The sequence below is a fragment of the Mobula birostris genome, chromosome 23 (genome assembly GCF_030028105.1).
Source record: "Mobula birostris isolate sMobBir1 chromosome 23, sMobBir1.hap1, whole genome shotgun sequence".
Classification (NCBI taxonomy): domain Eukaryota; kingdom Metazoa; phylum Chordata; class Chondrichthyes; order Myliobatiformes; family Myliobatidae; genus Mobula; species Mobula birostris.
This window is the reverse complement of record NC_092392.1, coordinates 1246124-1268007: the sequence shown is the minus strand read 5'-3', so window position 1 is coordinate 1268007 and position 21884 is coordinate 1246124. Positions and strand designations below refer to the sequence as shown.

The following is a 21884-nucleotide window of genomic DNA, read 5'->3' as shown; positions in this document are numbered from 1 at the left end:
AAGAGCACAGCTGACAGCGGACAACAATTCCACGACGCCCTACACATGCAGCAACTGTAGCAGAGCCTACCCTTCCAGGATCGGCCTCAATAGCCACAGTCGACGCTGCTCGACAAACCAGTGACTACCAGAGGCACAGTACCCATGGTCGACCACGACCGGAGGACACGGACATGGGTCTGACCCCCATCTTTCAGTTGCCTGCCACTTAGGTTCTCCACCCAAACTCCATGTAATGAAGACAATTACCTGTGTCCATCTGAGCTGCTGATTATCATTGAAACTGAAAGTGTAAATCCAAACTGCAGCCTTTTATTCTCCACATTAATCTAAAGCTTCCAGCAACTAGGAGACACGAGACTGAAGATGCTGGAAATATGGAGCAACAATTGGCTGGGTCAAACAGCATGAGCAGGAGGTAAGGAACTGCCGGCTTTTCACATCAAAACCTTACATTAGTCTCCAGTGACTTGCTTACTCTGTAAAATACTGGCCTGTTCTGCCAGAGATCTTCAATAAGTAATACTGACCCCATTTTTAACTCTCTCGCTAGCATGACAAGTCCTGCTTTGTATTCGCTAAAGCTTTGCATTTTATTTCTTTCAAATTTTCTGTGTTACTGTTAATTAACAGCTCATTAACCTATCAACTAGATTATGTCATTAACATCTTGTCCTATCCGACTCTCTCCAGCTTCTCTGAAACATAAACCTGAAGTTGATTTCTTCCTTTATCTTTTTCTGATAGTGTCAATGCAAAATACCAACTCCACCCTTCAGATTATGTCCAACCCAATTGTTTCCAACAATTTGTTTTTGCACATACTGCATTTTTTGATGAAACAGCAAAAGGCTGAATTCAGGTTCTAAAAGTTAAATATAACACTAAAACATTTACATTATTTAAGTTTGCTCCTTTCTGCTCACTTACAATTAAACACACCCCATCTAATGTGGCAGGGAGACCCAGGCTAATTTATTTGTGTGAAAGGTCAACACCTTGTGAATCATTCTGGGACTGAAGTTAACCCACCAGCATCTGTTCTGGTATTGAAAGTTAGATAAAATATTGCTAAGTTGCAACCTAAAGTAGTATTTCTGCAATACATCACCTTTCAATTATTTTTTCCTGCTAACATTTATCAGTTTAGACTCAGATTATTCAAATGATATTAGAACGTTCCCAACGCACAAGATGTTTTAAAATTTCATCACAGAGCCATGTTACAAATAGTCTTTAAGATCACTTCTTTAACATATTGGAACAATTATTCTTTAAGATCCTTAGTTCCAGATTATTGTATGGTCCCTCAAGAATTTGTGAAAAAGCAGAAAGATGAAACAGGTACTTCTAAGTGAAACATGAATGGCAGGATTTAGACCCACGTGTGGAGGTACTCCTGTCTGTCAAAGAGAAGTAATCTAGGTTATCTGATCATCTTCAAGGGTGGAACAGCAGAAAATATCAACTTTAAGACTTCATAAAATACAGAGAACAAAATAACATGCCACTCAGAGCCCCCAAAAATGTTGTGTCCAACCAACTGAAAACACACACACTCAAACTGCCAGCACTTTTATCCTCAACCTCAATGCCCATCTACTTAGGGTTTATAAATACCAGTATACTTATGAACAACCCAAACACCTGCACATTCTCACACATATCTGGAGAAGAGTCTCGGCCCGAAACATTAACTGTTTATTCATTTCCATTGAAGGATGCTGCCTGACCTGTCTCTTTTATCAAATGATACTGCATACTCCCTTCACTGGTGCTGGATAATACGCTGATTTCCGTAATCATCACAATCTTCTGACTTAATACACCACACTAGTGATACACAACTCTTAGCTTGAAGCAAGTTAAACAAGCATAAGCAGTCTTGGCGAAGAATCTTGGCCTGAAATGTCAACTGTTTATTCCTTTCCATAGATGCTGCCTGATCTTCTGAGTTCCTGCAGCATTTGGTGGGTGTGGCTCTCAATTTGCAGAATCTCATGTTTCAGCATAACCAGTGCATTGTTCTTACAGTTCTTCTCATGTACAAAATACTTCATGATGAGGAAGTTATCTTCCCTGTTAAGCTTTGTTAGAACATTCCGAACTCAATGAAGCAGAACTACTTTAACACTGTAACACGAGTTACTTTGACCTACTGTTGATAACAGCAAGTCTGAAAAGAAGCACCTTAAACTTTGCAAACACAAGGAAATCTGCAGATGCTAGAAATTCAAGCAACACACAACAGGCTGGCAAATGGACACAGGTTTAAAAGGTCAAAGTGCACAAACTGCAGAATGTACACATTCATTCTGAAAAATTATACTTCAAACTGATTGTGACCCAAGCAGTTCAAATTAAATTTCAGATTGAACTTCTGAAACTAATAGCTTGCAGTTAGATTTCAACCTCTTGATCAGATCAATATACTTATGATTAATAAGTTTCCCAAATGGTTCAGCTATTGGAATATAGAACTCAAAACTGAGGCAATGTAAGTGAAGCCTGCGGCAGTTCCTTTCCCAAGAGCAAATGGGATAATAAAAAGGCACAAGAGAATAGTACACACGGACACAGAGTCAACACATTATTTCAGATATCTGGTTAGTCACTGCCTCTGTAGTTGCTGCACAAACCCTATTCCACATAGCTTTGGACACTCTGCCCGAAACACACCAGTCTGACACAAGAATAGCAATTTAATTACAAATAAACTCTTCTCGGGCTTCCAGCCGAGTGCAAGTATCCATTATAACCAAAATTTCAATGACAAGCTCTGTCATCTTCTTCAGGGCAACGCTTGGGTATGTCTAGTCTGGTGGTATTTATACTCTCATTATCCGTCCCTCCTGATTGATTAGTCCTCATCCAATCAGGTTCACACTCTCTCACCTTGTTTACAATCAAATCCCAGTTCTTGATTAGACAGAGGCCTATGTCTTTGTTAAAATTATTTTCCTCTTGCTTTATTTCAGTGATTCCTTTACCAAGCAATCCCAAAAACCATTGGTGTGGCACAGTATTTTGTACCGAAGTCAATCCTATGGCCATTGCAAATGTAGTGTTCTGCTATCGCCAATTTCTATGGGTAATCCAAACAGATACACATATGATGCGGGTTTCCACTGTGCATCCCATCTGGTCAATATACACTGCTCCACATTCACAGAGAATTCTGTAAACAAACGCCAGCCAACCCAAGTCCCAGGTTATCTTTGACCTGCATAAGGTGTGATTCGAGCTTCCTTATGGGTTTGTGGATGGTATTAATCCAGTATTTCTTCAGGTTCCTGGTGATCCTTGCAGACACCGTGGAAATATAGGGAAGACGGGAGGAAGCGACAGGTTACTCCTCATTGTTAAGTTTCCTGGTTTTGTTGAATTTAATTAATTAAATTTTCCTGAATTTGCACATCTGTATTTTTTAAAAATGATGATTAAGCAAATGTAATTGGGTAGATATAGGGAAGTGATTTCCTTTGGTGGTAATCTAAAAGAGTGTAATTATAAATATTAGAGCAAGGCCATTCAAGGGTGAAACCGCAAAGCAAATTCTCTACCACCATGTGTGTTAAGAGTGTTTTTTGGGATCAGCACATATAGCTAAACTTCAGCAAACTGACTTCAGCTACAGTCTACAGATGTAAAGATTAATTGTGGATTAAATCTAAAATGCAGCTCTTAACAATGGGTTCCCAAGAACCGTGAAACCACTGTTAATTGGAAGACCAGACAATTCCAATAAAATTTGTTATTTGGGTGTTGTGGTATGGGTGCGGAGGGAGTTGTGAGGGTGGTGTGTAATTCAAAGGAAGCAGTGTAAAATGTGGAACTGCCCTTTGATCTTTAGCATATAAAAAGCGTTGGGTCAGGCAGGTGTTTTTTCTCCGAAAAGGATCTGAATACATGATGCCTGCCATGTCTCATTTTGTTGAATAAAGTAACTAATTCACATCTACCAGTACTTTTCTCTGGTGATTTTGTTCACGTGACAAGATGTACTATAAATGTGGAAGTGTTGTAGTTGTTCAGTTGATAAACATTGAGGGTAACAGAAAGGGGATAAATCACTTCAAAGATTAGTGGAGTTGGTAAACTAAGCAGTCCTAATCTAAATAGAGTGCCAAACACACTCACTGGCCTTCTCTGACGTTTTCACCGGCCTTCCTTTGGTCTAGACTGAGAGAAATTGGTAATTGTGTCTAAGTAATATAGTTTTAAATCTGCCAAATTCAAATGAAAAAATGGAATCAAAATCTCACCTTGTTTCACAAAGGTCATCTCTTTGGCATCAAGTTCTGTATTAAGTAAAACTCACATTCAATTCCAATTAAGTCCAATCATCTCCAAAAGGCAAATCAGCCAGTTGTGTATGGGTTAAACAAGCAGGCCTGGGTTACACAAGAGTCCTGTCCCTGAGAGATGTCAGCATGCCAATTTTTCAACAAATCAGAAACATCTGTTTTCCTTAGTTGAGTATGGGTTACACAAGAGTCCTGTCCCTGTGAGATGTCAACAAGCCAATTTTTCCACAAATCAGAAACATGTGTTTTCTAATGCTACCCAGATTGTTATACCCATATTGCTATGTTTTCATTTCATTGATTAATCACCCTATCACCATCCATAACATCAATGGAATGTATGTAATGTATCCAGTGATTAGTGAATGCATGAAAGATTTATAGGTTTAAAAATGTATGAGAGAATTTGCTTCAAGTTGGAATTTCACAAGTTACGTCATTGGTAGCCTGAGGAGCCTTCATTCACCAGAAGAAACTTGATAGATCAGACATGAAGTGAGGCTGATTATTGGAGATCCCATGATAAAATTATGCAATCGTACCCAAGTTCTTCCTAGCTTCTGGTCAATACTGATTCAACTACAATGGAAAACAATTAAGTCAGACACAGAAATGTATCAGAAGGGATGCAAATAAGAAAATTGCTGCTACTTTATTTGATTTAAATGATTGCCTACATGTGAGCGAAAATTGCTGCTACTTTATTTGATTTAAATGATTGCCTACATGTGAGCGAAGACTGGGTTTGTACTCTAAAGTTTACAAAATTCAACAGAGATGAATGGGAGTGGTAACTCCCTGGGTGCAAATGTCAGCTTCAAATTAAGGAGTCAGGTTTTCAGGGCTGAGGAAAGAATAAATTTCGTTATCCAGGGAGGAGAAAATCTTTGGAATTCTCTGTCCAAGAGGGTGAAGAAATACAGCAAGTACATTCAATAAGAGAAATTCTTGGGATATTAAAAGGAACTAAGCAGAAGAGTGACTCACAGTTAAAATGTAAACCACAATCCCAGTGAATGGCAGAGAGGACAAAAGGATCAAAATGGCCAAAACCTGCATCAAATTTTTGAGTTTTTATGAATGATTTGATATTCTGCAAAATAAATCAACATTTTTTTTTTATCAAAGGCAACAATATGCCAAGATCCTGGATTTCATTTTAAGTCATAAATTCCTATAGGTTGACAATTGAAATTTGATGTAGCCATGGGCCTGACTGATGAAATATTGTGCCCCCCCCACTCAGAAATAGCACAACTACCACAATATCAGAAAAGAAGCTAAATTACTAAGATCCAGACAAGAATCAAGCAGATCTAATCAATGCCACTGATAGCCTCCTAAGTATACATTCTTGGGAAAGTTACATCACAAAAATCAAAACAAAGCAAAAAAATTCAGTATAGTTGAATCAAAGTAACAATAATGGCATGAGGATACTCTGCAACATTTTGGTCATGTCTTTAATTACACTAGTTTAATTTGATATTTTAAAATTGACATTGCATTGTCAATTAGTCCAATTTACCACATGACCTCAAATGGTTGAAGAAAATCCGAAGTCATCAAGATTATCACGTTCACAATGAAACTATACACATCCTAATTTATTTGCTAGCTATCACATAAATGGAATCCTAGGCACAAGTCTTAATCCTACATTGTGGACCTTGGAAACACATCTTGCCTTGGCACCCATCAGTATCAGTCATGAACTCCAAGCTCAAAATCATGAAAGGAAGTGCTGGAATTATTTTTGAAGATAAGTAGCATTACCAATTGCACTTTCTCGATTTACACAGGGAAGCACCAAGATAAACAATACACTCACCGCTGACAGCTTTCTCAATTAGTCCTTCACAAGCATCAAAGTCACCTTTCAGAACCAACTTGTCATGCAGTTCAGTTAACATTGGATGCTCCAATGCAATCTTAGTTTTCTTCTGTAGTGACTCAAAGGCCTCAGTGTAGTTGTGCTGACGGAAGTGTTTCAAGCAGAGCCTAATGGCTTCTTGTTCACGGTACTACTGGAACACAAGGAAAAAATGACCACCATTTTCATGCTGTGAAATACTTTTGTGTCCAGTAATGTTAACATGGCAAACACTAATTTATTGCAACATAGGAGGAATCTATCAGCCTTTTGAAAGCTTGGAACTCAATCACAATAGACAATAGGTGCAGGAGTAGGCCATGCCGCCCTTCGAGCCAGCACCGCCATTCACTGTGATCACGGCTGATCATCCACAATCAGTACCCCGTTCCTGCCTTCCCCCCATATCCCTTGACTCCACTATCTTTAAGAGCTCTATCTAACTCTTTCTTGAAGACATTCCATTAATATGTCCTAACTGAGAGGTAGTTAGTATATAGAGATAATAGGGAGGGATGAAGTAGGGACTGGCAGGTAATAGGTAGAACCAGATACATAGATGAACAGATGGAGTCAGGCAAGAGGGAATGAGGAAGGGAGAAATAAGAAAACAGTAGTTGCTGTGTGACAGGTAGAAACAGACAAGAGAAAGGAAAAGGTCTGATGGAGCCAGATGAGATCCCTGCATTTGGTTCCACCTACTGCCTGCCAGTCACTGTATCACCCCTCTACCTCACCTCTGTAGACCGTCCACGTTCCCTCTAAACTCAGTCCTCATGCAGGCTCACAAACCAAAATGTTGACTATCCTTTTGCCCCACAGATGCTGCTTGACCCAGAGTTCCACCAGCCTTTTGGTTATTGCTCCAGATTCCAGCAACTGCAGTCTCGACTCTTTACAACGTTTGGGGTTCCCCTTAAAAGACAGAAGACTTCGAACATGAGAAAATTCAAACAGATAATTTGGTTCCCAAAGGATATTTCTTTTAAATTTTATTGACAAATTCTGAGCTGAGCCTCATGCCTCATTTTTCTGACAGTATGTCAAAATACAGCCTAACTCAGAAATTTGGAACTACTCAGTGCAAGGTTTTAACATGCACAAACTAACCTAGATTTATAATTTCTACAACAGTATGTCAAAATACTGTTTTTTTGCCAAACTACAAGTTACTCTCCAAAGCAACTTCATATTAGCATGTTACACAAATGAAGTTAACATATTGGTGCCAGAAGTAGTAGTAACCAAATGATTGAGCAAACTAACTTTAAAAGTGCTAATGTAATGCTACTGTCTGTCCTCATTTGGTACGAATATTAACTTTTAAAGACATTTACTCATAGAATAGGGCATCGGGGCGGAGTTGAACTATTACTGCTGATCCCCAATTCCTCTTGAAGTGACCACTGTACTTAGAAACAGATACCAATTCTCTCAGTACTCATAATTCAGTGTGAAAAATCCATTACCTTAAATGATAAATTGTATAAATTGTGCAGTGGTCTAACTATTTCCCAAGTCACCAGACACATTCAGTGATATCCTCAACAGGGTTATTGCTCCTGAGCAAAAAAAAAAAAACAATTTCTCTTGCTGCAACCGTTGTCCCACCTTTCTCACAACCTCTCAATAAAGTTAGAATCAAAATTTAAACTGACTGGAACAGAACTAAGAATGTTCAATGATTCTGTGGCATAACATTAATTCCATCTTGCCACTCAGAAAAGACCAGATTAGAATTTATGCTGGAAAAGATTTTTTCTTCCTTTATCAATAGTAGAATATGCACATTGCTCATTTAGGAGTCCCCTGAATGTTCCTAATGTATCTGCCTGTACCACCACCTCCAGCCGTGCATTCCATACACTTGCCACTTGACGTAAAAAAACTCTGGCAACTCCCCTCTACTTTCCTTCAATCACCTTAGAAGCATATACTTTCACGTTAGCCACTGCCACCCTGGTTTAAAAAAACACTAGCTATCTACTCCATCAATGCCTCCTATCATCTTGTACACCTCTATCAAGTCTCCTCTTATCTTTCTTCACTCCAAGGAGAAAAGCCCGAGCTCATTCAACCATTTCTCAAAAGACAAATCTTCTCCTCATCCTCACTGAAGCTTCCACATCCTTCCTATGAGGTTCCCTGTACTGAGCACAGTATTCCAAGTATGGTCTAGCCAAGGTTTTATAGAGCTGCAAAATTATCTCATGACTCTTGAACAATCCTGACTAATGAAGTCAACACACCATATTTTTTCTTAAACACTCCTCAAAGTTGCCATACAATTTGTTAGGATGTATGGACTTTGATACCAAGATCCCCCAGTTCCACCACACTGAAAAGTATCCTGCAGTTATCTTTGTAATCTGCTATCATGTTCCACCTTCCAAAGTATATCACTTCACACTCCATCTGCCACTTCTCAGCCCAGCTCTGCATCCCGCCAATGTTCTGTTGTAATGTACGACAACCTTCTACACTATTCGCTCCACCACCAGCCTTCATGTCATCTGTAAGCCCACCCTTCCACTTCCTCATCTTGCTACCACACACTATCTTTTGTGGGCAAGCCAATTCCAAATCCACACAGTCAAGTTTCCCTGGATACCATGCCTCCTGAATTTCTGAATAAGCATACCATGGGGAACCTTGTCAAATGCCTTCCTAAAATCTATATACACCACATCCAATGGTCTACCTTCAATTTGTTTTGCAACTTTCTCAAAAAAAGTTAGTAAGGCTCATAAGACATGATCTATTCCTCACAAAGCCACACTGACTATTACGAATCAGACCTTGCTTCTCCAAATGCTCATAGTCTCCAAAAATTTTCTCCAATAATTTGCCCATCAATGACCTTAACCGGATGAAACTTCGAGATCATCCTAATGAATAAACTTCTGAGGCACCCTTCATTACAGCCTCTCCTAAATGACGAGGAACTGGTGATGCAAGAGTTCATGCTATTCCCTTACAGTTCCAGGGATGTAGATTCAACCCTGATCTCAAGCAATTTGCACACTCTCGCCATGGCAACCTTACTCCAGATGCTCAGGTTTCCTTACATGTTTCAAAAACAGTGCTGATTAGATTAATTGGCTACTGTAAATTACCCCTTGATGTAGAATAGTGGCAAAATGAAATCGGAAGTATTGATAAACTTGTCAAGAAAATAACGATTTGCAGGCAGGAATAAGGGAGAATGAGGCAGTCATAGATGAGAGCTACAGGGAGGTAGTCACACCTAGGCTGTCGGAAGCAGGTCGTTCGGTGACAGTCAGAGGGGGGAAAGTGAAGGTGAGCAGACAGGTAGTGCAGAGCACCCCTGTAGCCATTCCCCTGAATACTAAGTTTACCATCCTGGATACTGTTGGCGGGGACGACCGACCAGGTGTGAGCCACGGTGACAGGGCCTCCGGCACTGAGTCTGACCCTGTGGTGCAGGACGGAGAAGAGGAGAGCTGTCGTCATTGGAGACTCTATAGTCAGGGGAGCAGACAGGAGATTTTGTGGACGTGAGAAGGACACCCGCATGGTTTGTTGCCTCCTGGGTGCCAGGGTCCAGGGTCCAGGATGTCTCTGATCGGGTGCACAACATCCTGGTACGAGAGGGAAAGCAACCAGAAGTCATGATACATGTTGGGACCAATGACATAGGCAGGAAGAGGGATGAGGTCCTGAAGTGAGAGTTTCGGGAATTAGGCAGAAGGCTGAAGAACAGGACCTCAAGGGTGACGTTCTCAGGATTGCTGCCAGTGCTACGTGACAGAGATGGAAAGAATCGGAGGAGATGGCAGTTGAATGCGTGGCTGAGGAATTGGTGCAGGGAGCAGGGATTTAGACTTTTAGATCATTTTGGATCTCTTCTGGGGAAGGTGGGACCTGTACAGATTGGATGGGTTGCACCTGAACTCCAGGGGGAGCAATATCCTTGCAGGTAGGTTTGCTAGCATGGTTCAGGAGCGCTTAAACTAATTTGCAAGGGGGATGGAACCCAGAGCGATACAGTGACAGAAGAGCATGGAGTAAAGCCAGATCTAACATACAGAGAGGCTTTGAGGAAAGAGAAGCAGAGTAATTGGTGTAAAGACAGTAAGGTAGAAGGGCTGAAATGTGTGTACCTCAATGCAAGAAGCATCAGGAACAAAGGTGATGAACTGAGAGCTTGGATACATACATGGAATTCTGATGTAGTGGCCATTACAGAGACTTGGCTGGCACCAGGGCAGGAATGGATTCTCAATATTCCTGGATTTCAGTCTTTAAAAGGGATCGAGAGGGTGGAAAAAAGGGGAGGAGGGGTGGCATTACTATACTATTACAGCTACAGAAAGGGTGGGTAATGTAGCAGGATCCTCTTTTGAGTCAATATGGGTGGAAGTCAGGAACAGGAAGGGAGCAGTTACTCTACTGGGGGTATTCTATAGGCCCCCTGGTAGCAGCAGAGATACAGAGGAGCAGACTGGGAGGCAGATTTTAGAAAGGTGTAAAAATAACAGGGTTGTTATATTGGGTGACTTTAACTTCCCTAATATTGATTGGCACCTGACTAGTTCCAAAGGTTTAGGTGGGGCAGAGTTTGTTAAGTGTGTCCAGGATGGATTCCTGTCACAGTATGTGGACAGGCCGACCAGGGGGAATGCCATACTAGATCTAGTACTAGGTAATGAACCGGGTCAGGTCACAGATCTCTCAGTGGCTGAGCATCTGGGGGACAGTGACCACAGCTCCCTGGCCTTTATAATTATCATGGAAAAGGATAGAATCAAAGAGGACAGGAAAATTTTTAATTGGGGAAAGGCAAATTATGAGGCTATAAGGCTAGAACTTGCCGGTGTGAATTGGGATGATGTTTTTGCAGGGAAATGTACTATGGACATGTAGTCAATGTTTAGAGATCTCTTGCGGGATGTAAGGGATAAATTTGTCCCGGTGAGGAAGATAAAGAATGGTAGGGTGAAGGAACCACGGGTGACAAGTGAGGTGGAAAATCTAGTCAGGTGGAAGAAGGCAGCATACATGAGGTTTAGGAAGCAAGGATCAGATGGGTCTACTGAGGAATATAGGGAAGCAAGAAAGGAGCTTAAGAAGGGGCTCAGAAGAGCAAGAAGGGGGCATGAGAAGGCCTTGGCGAGTAGGGTAAAGGAAAACCCCAAGGCATTCTTCAATTATGTGAAGAAAAAAAGGATAACAGGAGCGAAGGTAGGACCGATTAGAGATAAAGGTGGGAAGATGTGCCTGGAGGCTGTGGAAATGAGCGAGGTCCTCAATGAATACTTCTCTTCGGTATTCAACAATGAGAGGGAACTTGATGATGGTGAGGACAATATGAGTGAGGTTGATGTTCTGGAGCATGTTGATATTAAGGGAAAGGAGGTGTTGGAGTTGTTAAAATACATTAGGACAGATAAGTCCCTAGGGCCTGACGGAATATTCCCCAGGCTGCTCCACGAGGCGAAAGAAGAGATTGCTGAGCCTCTGGCTAGGATCTTTATGTCCTCGTTGTCCACGGGAATTGTACCAGAGGATTGGAGGGAGGCGAATGTTGTTCCCTTGTTCAAAAAAGGTAGTAGGGATAGTCCGGGTAATTATAGACCAGTGAGCCTTACGTCTCTGGTGGGAAAGCTGTTGGAAAAGATTCTTAGAGATAGGATCTATAGGCATTTAGAGAATCATGGTGTGATCAGGGACAGTCAGCATGGCTTTGTGAAGGGCAGATCGTGTCTAACAAGCCTGATAGAGTTCTTTGAGGAGGCGACCAGGCATATAGATGAGGGTAGTGCAGTGGATGTGATCTATATGGATTTTAGTAAGGCATTTGACAAGGTTCCACACGGTAGGCTTATTCAGAAAGTCAGAAGCCATGGGATCCAGGGAAGTTCGGCCAGGTGGATTCAGAATTGGCTTGCCTGCAGAAGGCAGAGGGTTGTGGTGGAGGGAGTACATTCAGATTGGAGGATTGTGACTAGTGGTGTCCCACAAGGATCTGTTCTGGGACCTCTACTTTTCGTGACTTTTATTAACGACCTAGATGTGGGGGTAGAAGGGTGGGTTGGCAAGTTTGCAGACGACACAAAGGTCAGTGGTGTTGTAGATAGTGTAGAAGATTGTCGAAGATTGCAGAGAGACATTGATAGGATACAGAAGTGAGCTGAGAAGTGGCAGATGGAGTTCAACCCAGAGAAGCGTGAGGTGGTACACTTTGGAAGGACAAACTCCAAGGCAGAGTACAAAGTAAATGGCAGTATACTTGGTAGTGTGGAGGAGCAGAGGGATCTCAGGGTACATGTCCACAGATCCCCAAAAGTTGCCTCACAGGTGGATAGGGTAGTTAAGAAAGCTTATGGGGTGTTAGCTTTCATAAGTCGAGGGATAGAGTTTAAAAGTCACGATGTAATGATGCAGCTCTATAAAACTCTGGTTAGGCCACACTTGGAGCACTGTGTCCAGTTCTGGTCACCTCACTATAGGAAGGATGTGGAAGCATTGGAAAGGGTACAGAGGAGATTTACGAGGATGCTGCCTGGTTTAGAAAGTATGCATTATGATCAGAGATTAAGGGAGCTAGGGCTTTACTCTTTGGAAAGGAGGATGAGAGGAGACATGATAGAGGTGTACAAGATAATAAGAGGAATAGATAGACTGGATAGCCAGCGCCTCTTCCCCCAGGGCACCACTGCTCAATACAAGAGGACATGGCTTTAAGGTAAGGGGTGGGAAGTTCAAGGGGGATATTAGAGGAAGGTTTTTTACTCAGAGTGGTTGGTGCGTGGAATGCACTGCCTGAGTCAGTGGTGGAGGCAGATACACTAGTGAAGTTTAAGAGACTACTAGATAGGTATATGGAGGAATCTAAGGTGGGGGCTTATATGGGAGGCAGGGTTTGAGGGTCAGCACAACATTGTGGGCCGAAGGGCCTGTACTGTGCTGTACTATTCTATGTTCTAATACATTCAAATAAAGGAAAAATGGAACTGATGGATTTGCCAAAATTAACCTGAAGGGCTGATGGATTCATTACATTAAATTCTAAGTATAGATAACCAGGTACCCTCTGTGTTTTTGGGCAGTGAATTGCAGGATTTAAACACAAATTCTCATGTGCAATTTGGTGGGGGAACCTATGGATGGGAGCAGTTTCATGCTTCAATTAACCTTGTTCTTCTTGGTGACAGTATATCTGGTTTGGAAAATTCTGTCAAAGTAGCCTGGATGAATAACTTCAGTTCATTTTTTTTTTTAAATAAAGAGTGAAATCCCTAACTGCAGGTTACTCTGCTTCTGATCTTCTCTGCTAGGCACAGTATTTACATTTCTTGTTAGTAATAACCCTGAGGATACTGATGCGAAGGGACTCAATTTTGGTAATGACTGAGTGTCAAAGATAGATGCGAGTGGTAGTTAAGATTACCATTCCCTCATATGGTTGTGACACAAACATGGCCCACTTATTCACCTTTGCTGAATGCTGTATAATGCCTGCTTGGCAGTAAATACTCAGAATGGATTTTATTATCACTAACATTTGTCATAAAATCTGTTGCCAGTTTAGAAGGCGCTACTGGGAAAATAATTACTGATTCTCTGAAAGAAGTGAATATTGTTCCTTCAAGAGCACTTGAAGCCAACCTCAGTTTGCTTTGTACAGCTTCGGAAGTTTAATCAACCGATGGAAAAATTGCTTTAAGATTTTAATCAAAGCCCAGACCCAAAATGTTGATTCTTGTTTCTTGCTGTAGAAACTCACTGACCAGCTGACTACAGCGTTTGTTGTTTTTCCTTCAGCTTTTCAGAAGCTGCATTTTTTTGTTGCCTTTAGCTTAGAATGGGTATGCTTTAAACATTTTTACCAACTTTAACCCATCCACCAGAAATTGCTGGTAGTTTGCACAAGGAACCATGAACATTAAAAACTGACAAAGAGACGGTATGTATATACAATGAAAAACCTACTTAAAGTCAACTGAGGGAAATCAGGAAAGGATTCATACCACATCATGCTCAACCTATACTTTGAGTGTAAACTTCAAACAAGTATCAAAAGGAAATTCAGTCACTTTTCATCAAAGCATTCCTTTGCACTCACTAGAATCCATCCCAAATGCATTCAATCTAGATTACAAGTTGATAACTATTGGGCTTCTACAGGTTTCTACACACTTCAATAGAAGCAACAGTGGATAAAATGAGATTTTCAAAGTAGCTACCCATAGAATCATTTCAATTTCACTTCATTCCGTTCACTTTTAAGGCTCAACAGTCCCGTTTTGCAAATCAGGAAGTACAGGATTTGGTTTTGGCCAATTTCATGAAATGCACAATTATGAGGTAGTTTTCCGATGGTTCAATTTATCGGTTGTTGGGGGGAGGGGGGCCGATGCAAAGGATGAGATGGGGTCTTGAAGATAATTGCATTTTCGAAGGTCTTCATTTAAATGATGCAAAAGCTTCATTTGTCAACAGTAGAAAAGATAGAAGCATTATTAAAGAACAGTTGGACAAGTTAAAACAAAAATCAGTGACCTTTGTTTGCTGCTTTAGCCCCGATTTCAGAAACACAGGAATGGAATTAAAATTTACTTCAGTTTGATAAAGGCCAAATTAAAACCTGTATCAACCTGCCATTCAAATTTTTTTTAATGGGCTTTAGAACAAATTCCTCTCTTTCAGCACATCACTCTTTTGGAGTGAAGATTTATTTTCGCTAATCAATGAATTAATTGTAATTATCACAACAAAACATCCAAAGCATAAAGTAGTATTTAAGTTCTGTATTTAAACTCTGACAGAGAGGAAGTGTTTTACATAGATGATATATTACTCCTACCTTGCTGTACCAGTTAAGGCAGGGTTGTACAATATCTGGTTCATCTATTCCATGTATTTCAACATACCAGATGCTGAAGTTAAAGCTAGGACCCCAGGACATTAATGGAACTGTAAAGAAAAGGATGGAAAGAAAATAGTTTCATGCCCACATTTGATATGCTGTAGTTTTATACAAAATTAATATTTTTTTACATCACTTATTTACTTATTCAATAATTATAACCAAAAATAGATTTAAATTATCATGACATTTTACAGTTTAAAAAGATTTGACAGAGAATGCACAGAGGGAAAATAAACCAATGAACACTCAGAAAAAATATAAAACATGAAGTTACCTATATTAAAGCCTAACAAATAGAATTTGTGCAGTTTTTTGTCAAAAGTACATAGATTAATGAGTATTCACTTCACCTTCCATCTGTTCAAACTGAACTCTATAATCCCATTATAAAGTCACTTCTATAAGATAAAAAAAATTGAGCAATCCTACAAAGCTATTTCAATATATTCCTTCTTAGAAGATGATGCACATGAACAAATTCCTTCTATCAGACTAAAAAGCACTGTACAAGAGATAATTAATGGACTTCAAAATCATTCAGCTTGGAGGTGCATCTAATTCTGTTTGAAGACAAGGCTGAAACAACCTTTATTCAGTGTTTTTATGCAGCTCACAGCACGTTCTGGACAATTGTTTTAGTTAAAACCACTTCATGATTAGATGATGCTACGTTCACTAATAACAGACAAATACCACGTATAAAAAATAGATAACCTATTGGAGGGTTTATTTGAAAGTTGAAATGATGACTGAACTACACTGATTATCGAACAGTACAGTAAAGGAACTACCTAGTTCTTCTACCCATTTTTCAGTGTTGACCATACCAATTTAATCTAATCCCATTTGCCTGCACACGATCTACATCGCTCCAATCCCTGCCCGCACATGCTCTACATCCTTCCACTCCCTACCAATTCACTCATCCATCTATATGCCTCTTAAATGCTGTTGTGCTTCCTTTTACCACCTTCTCTTACAGCATTTTCCAGGTACCTACCACTGTGTAAACAAAAAACATAACTTGAATCCCTTTTAAATTTCCCTCCCCCACCTTAAATCCACACCCTCCATTACTTGACATTTCCACACTGGTAAAAACACCATCCACTTAACCTATTTCTACCTCTCATAATTTATACATTTCTCTCAGGTCACCCCTAGCCTCCGACAGTCCAGAAAAAAAACAATCCATGTTTGTCTATTCTCTCCTAAAACCTTATACACCCCAATCCAGGTCATCAGTTTCTGTATGTTCCCCAGAACTTACACAACCTTCCCCTGTAGTGCAGCACCCAGAACAGCACACAATACAGAACCCAGAACTGCGTCAACCAGGCAGGACGTAAACTCCCAACTGGTTTACGGGAACACAAAATGGCTGTACAGAGACATGATCCACTGTCGCTAATCTTGGAACATGAAGTCTGAGTACACCACTGAAGTTCTGGTGCAGGCAAACACAAAGCAGGCACAAGAATTTTTTTTAGGAGCGTGGTTCTCTTCTGATAACCCTGTAAACAAACATATCAAAATAGACACCACCTACGAACCCCTAAGAACCAAAGAAACACGAGCCAATAGAATTCAAAGGTCAACTGAAGGGGTAGTCAATTGGCACCAAGGCAAGCAAACAGGGTCGAGCACTCCCAGAGAGAAACACCAACAATGCTGCACTGAGAATGACACCTTGACCGGGGGTGGAACATCTAGCTGACTGCCAAGCTCAGCGACCAGTGCAACATCAAACACCTCAACCCAAGCTAACAATATTTACCACCACCCTAAGCATAACACTTCAAATGTAGCTTAATCAGAGTTGTATACTATGACAACCTGGAATCCCAAATTTTACACTCAATAACCAACTGATATCTTTAAATACCAATTCTTCATGCCATGAAAAATACTTAAGTAACAATTTGCAATGGGCAAATGAAATCTTAACCAGCTAAAATATTAGGGTATCTCAGTATTCAGTGTGAATCATAGCAGTGGAAGTAGAGTGATAACTTTACAAGAATGAATATTACATATTAATATACCATGGGTTGCCATACAATTACATTGCCAGATACGATGCGAGCTTCAAGGTTGTTAAAAAAAAACACAATGGATTCCAATAAGCATTTCTAAAATAGAAATCTGTCAGCCCCCTTTATATTTCTACACAGAAGCTCTAATGGTGCTTTCAGTACAGCCTTTCTGTGTTACTCAATTAAAAACAATCAACTCTAGGTCGTCAAAACTGAAACTTTACCATTGTTTAAAAGGAAATAAAACTAAGGTACAAGGATGAGGCCTTCCAAAACAAAGGCATGAAGTTCTCACTAAAAGTAAAGCTCTACCCCAGTAACATAAGCAATGAGCCTCATTCTTTTTTTGAAGTGGACTGAGGAAGGAATATAACACTCAAAACCATGCACAACATATCTCAGAACAATGAAACAAGTGAAATCACCAAATGGAAAGTTTCACTCTCACAAATAAACTCATGTTAAAAAGATAGGAGAGGGGTTGTTAAACTTGACATCAAGAGGCACTGAAGTAATTTGAAAAACAAACATTCAATGTGGAACTTGCTACATGCACTTTAAAGAGCATAATGAAAAGAAATCAAGAAACTGAAGTTTTTTTGTAATCCCTTCATTTCCCCAAGCTTATATTGCCAACTTATTGTTGACGTTATTCCAAACATCAACCTTCACATGTCCTTCATGCCAATTTTGACTTAAAAATCTGCATAATGAAAACGTCCTTCGTGTCGATGAATGACTAGAAACACCAGTTTAATGCAGTGATCCATCAGCTAGTTCAACAGAGAGTTCAAAATTAAAATTGTGAAGTGAAATTGCATTAGTTTTGCTCACCTGTCACTAATACTAATGTCTGTAGTCAGGACAAGACAAACTCAGCAGTAATGGTGAATAATCAAGTTCTGGATTTTGATGGACAACTGTGTGCCTTATTATTCTGGCTTACAGTGTTTATTAATTTATTGAATGATGGATGGTGAAAAGTGAAAGCTTAAAGAGATTCCCTTAAACCCTACCCATGACATTCACCAACTATGGCCTAAAATGCTGACTGTGACCATGGATTGCACAGTGTGCATCACTGCCTTCCTGTCCCTATTGTCTTTTAGCTAATTTCTTAAAGAATCAAGATTTTGCCTTCATTACCACAAACATTGTCACATGCATTTCCTTAACACTTAAATCAGGTAGCAGTTGGCTAAGTGTTCCTTTGGCAGTTTTTTCCAATGCTTTTATCCTTCATATAATATGCTCACCAGAACTAAAGCATCTGCCAAGGTTCTACTTGGTTTAAAATAGCTTTGCTCCTTTTCCACTTTACTCTGTATCCAATCCCAACGCATTGCTTCCTTCAGTGTTAAAACTGGTTTCTTAGCTAGTGTTGTAGATTTCCAGCATCCAGCAATCGGTACACCTGGACCTTTATTGCCGTACTCTATTCATTTTCTAAAAAGCGTACAGTCTCCTCTTCCTACCAAATTTTGCCACCTCACACCTGACTATATTCACACCTCACCCAATCTGCAATTTCCTGAATTTTCTCAATATTAATTATACCACTCTATCACCTACTTAAAAATCCAACACTACAAATTTTCGGTCCAAGATAGATGATACATGATCAAAGCTCTTTCAGGAAATGAAATATACAACGGCTACGAAACTATCCCATCTATCATTTTTGTTCTTTCTGCAAATAATTTATTAAGTCTAACACAAATTTCTTTCTGGGATCTGTGCCAATTACCTAATTTTCAGTTGTAAATGCTCTCTAGTACATCTTTGGGAAAGGATTCAATTGTTAGCTGCTATCTCGCTCCCCAATTACTCTTAGTTTGGATTTGTGCACTGGTTTAAACAGAAAATACATTGAAATTGACTGATTCCATGGAATTACAGGAAAGATATTTGAATGGGTGGAGCATTGGCTGATAGGCAGAAAGCAAAAGTGGAAATAAAGGGATCATATTCTGATTGGTTGCCCGTTACTAGTGGCATTCCGCAAGGGTTGGTGTTGGGGCCACTTCTTTTTACAACGTATATCAATGATTTAGATTATGGATTAAATGGTTTTGTGGCCAAGTTTGCAGATGACACAAAGATAGGTGGAGGAGCAGGAAGTGTTGAAGAAACAGAAAGGTCGCAGAGAGACTTGGTCAGTTTAGGAGAATGGGTAAAGAAATGGCAGATGAGATACAATGTTGAGAAATGTACGGTTGTACATTTTGGAAGAAGAAATAATCGGGCAGATTATTACTTAGATGGGGAGAAAATTCAAAAATCGGAAGTGCAAAGGGACTTGGGGGTCCTCCTGCAGGATACCCTAAAGGTTAACCACCAGGTTGGGTCAGCAGTAAGGAAAGCAAATGCTATAGAACATAGAATAGTACAGCACCTTACAGTCCCATAGGCCCACAATGTTGTGCCGACCCTCAAACCCTGCCTCCCATATAACCCCCCACCTTAAATTCCTCCATATACCTGTCTAGTAGTCTCTTAAACTTCACTAGTGTATCTGCCTCCACCACTGACTCAGGCAGTGCATTCCACACACCAACCACTCTCTGAGTAAACAACCTTCCTCTAATATCCCCCTTGAACTTCCCACCCCCTACCTTAAAGCCCTTGTATTGAGCAGTGGTGCCCTGGGGAAGAGGTGCTGACTATCCACTCTATCTATTCCTCTTATTATCTTGTACACCTCTATCATGTCTCCTCTCATCCTCTTCCTTTCCAAAGAGAGAATGTTTGGCATTCATTTCAAGAGGAATAGTGTATAAGAGTAAGGAGGCGTTGATGAGGCTCTATGGGGCACTGGTGAGACTTCATTTGGAATACCGTGTGCAGTTTTGCGTCCCTATCTTAGAAGGAATGTACTGATGTTGGAGAGAGTTCAGAGGAGATTTACGAGGATGATTCCTGGAATGCAGGAGCTAACATATGAGGAGCGTTTGTCGGCTCTTGGACTGTATTCATTAGAGTATAGAAGAATGAGAGGGGACCTCACAGAAACATTTCGAATGTTGAAAGGGTTGTACAGGGTAGATGTGGAAAGGCTGTTTCTCTTGGTGGGTGAGTCCAGGACAAGAGGCCACAGTCTTAGAATTACAGGGTACCCATTTAAAACAGAGAGGAGGAGAATTTTTTTTAAACCAGAGGGTCGTGGATTTATGGAATTCGTTGCCACATACAGCTGTGGAGGCCCGATCATTGAGGGTGTTTAAGGAGGAGATTGATAGGTATCTATTTAGTCAGAGTATCAAGGGATATGGGGAAAAAGCCGGAAATTGGAACTAGATGGGAGAATAGTTTAGCTCATAGTAGAGTGGCGGAGCAGACTCGATGGGCCAAATGGCCTACTTCTGCTCCTTTGTCTTGTGATCATGTGATCCTAATTCACTATTGGGTATGCCTTACTTAAAAGTTCATGCAATAATTCAAATCACAAAAGCACTTCAAAGCCAAATTTTCAAAACAAACTCAGAACTCAAGATACAACAAAAGAAAATGCATAAATTCAAATCTGAAAACAAGCATTAAATATTCAAAATACTGGAGGAACTCAGCAAGTTGAGCAGCATCTATGGAGGAAAATAAACAGTCAACGTTTCGGGTCAAGACCCTTCATCAGCGGTGTTGGCCTGAAATGTTGACAGTTTTATTCCAGCATACTGTGTGTGTTATTGAAGATTTCCGAGCATCAGCAGAATCTCTGGTGATTAAACATCCAAGCCAGCAAAATGAATAACAAGAAACTTCCCATATAAAATATAGGCTACAAACAAATTAACAAAATGGTGATCTTACTTCACAATTATGCTAGTACCATTAATTGGTAGATTTGGTGCTTGTCCTCACATCCAATGAACAGATTCAGACCAATAATCGTTCATGAATATATTCATGATGCAAGCAAAATTCTTTATAGACTTGCCAACTGCTTCTTAAGAATCATGCGTTCAGATTCATTGCCAACTGTTCAGAGAGCAGCTTCAATCAAAACTTCCCAAACTTTTTCCACTCCATTTCAAATACAAGTCTGCAACCACTTATTTGGTTGTTTGCCCTCCCAAAACCAGTCCTACTGAATATCTCACATGGATGACCGAAACAAATCAATGAGAGATCTTACCTATTTTAATGAAACGACAGGGGAACATCTGATCATCAATTTTGTGCTTCAATGTGAAAGTCTCCTTGTTGTAATCATTCTTTAAACCACTGAATTAGAAGCAGATTGAGATGTCAAAGGATTGACTCTTCTTATTGAAATTGAAACAAAACAGCACGTAATGTCATCAAAATAAAAGGTTTTCCACCTGATATTCATACCGTTGTGGGTGACAGGGAAGCAAACAAAGATCTTGACCCAAAGCACTAACTCCAGAATCCAAATATTTGTTCCTTCTATTTCATTACAATCATTACAGATAGAAGTAATTATTTTTTCCCAATCAGGACCCACGTCTATATGCAAAACGTTATTTCAGATTCAAGTCCCATTGCAGTTCTTTGGCATTCTTATTTTTACAGCCCCAACCAACTCCTTTCAAGGACAAAATATTGTTTTTTTTTTTTAAATTGAGATATAGCCCTTCCCGGCCTTCGAGCCACGTTGCCCAGCAATACCTTGATTCAACTCTGGCCTAATCACAGGACAATTTATAATGACCAATTAACCTACCAACCAGTACGTCGTTGGACTGTGGGAGAAAAACGGAGCACCCAGAGGAAACACACAAGATTACGGGGAAAACCTATAAACTCCTTAC

General features: G+C 40.2%; 1 protein-coding gene across 7 annotated transcripts in view; it reads right to left on the bottom strand.

Moving 5' to 3' along the window:
- Positions 1 to 21884, bottom strand: part of mkln1 (muskelin 1, intracellular mediator containing kelch motifs) — a 201725-nt gene that overhangs the window by 147930 nt on the left and 31911 nt on the right. For 6 of the 7 annotated variants that reach the window (XM_072241605.1, XM_072241601.1, XM_072241602.1 and 3 more), the window contains exons 4-6: positions 21245 to 21333; positions 15011 to 15120; positions 6139 to 6331 (exon numbers count right to left, since the gene is read on the bottom strand). In XM_072241605.1, the coding sequence (XP_072097706.1) occupies positions 6139 to 6331; positions 15011 to 15120; positions 21245 to 21333 (392 nt within the window). The remainder of the gene's footprint in view (positions 1 to 6138; positions 6332 to 15010; positions 15121 to 21244; positions 21334 to 21884) is intronic. The other variant, XM_072241608.1, reaches the window with a different exon arrangement.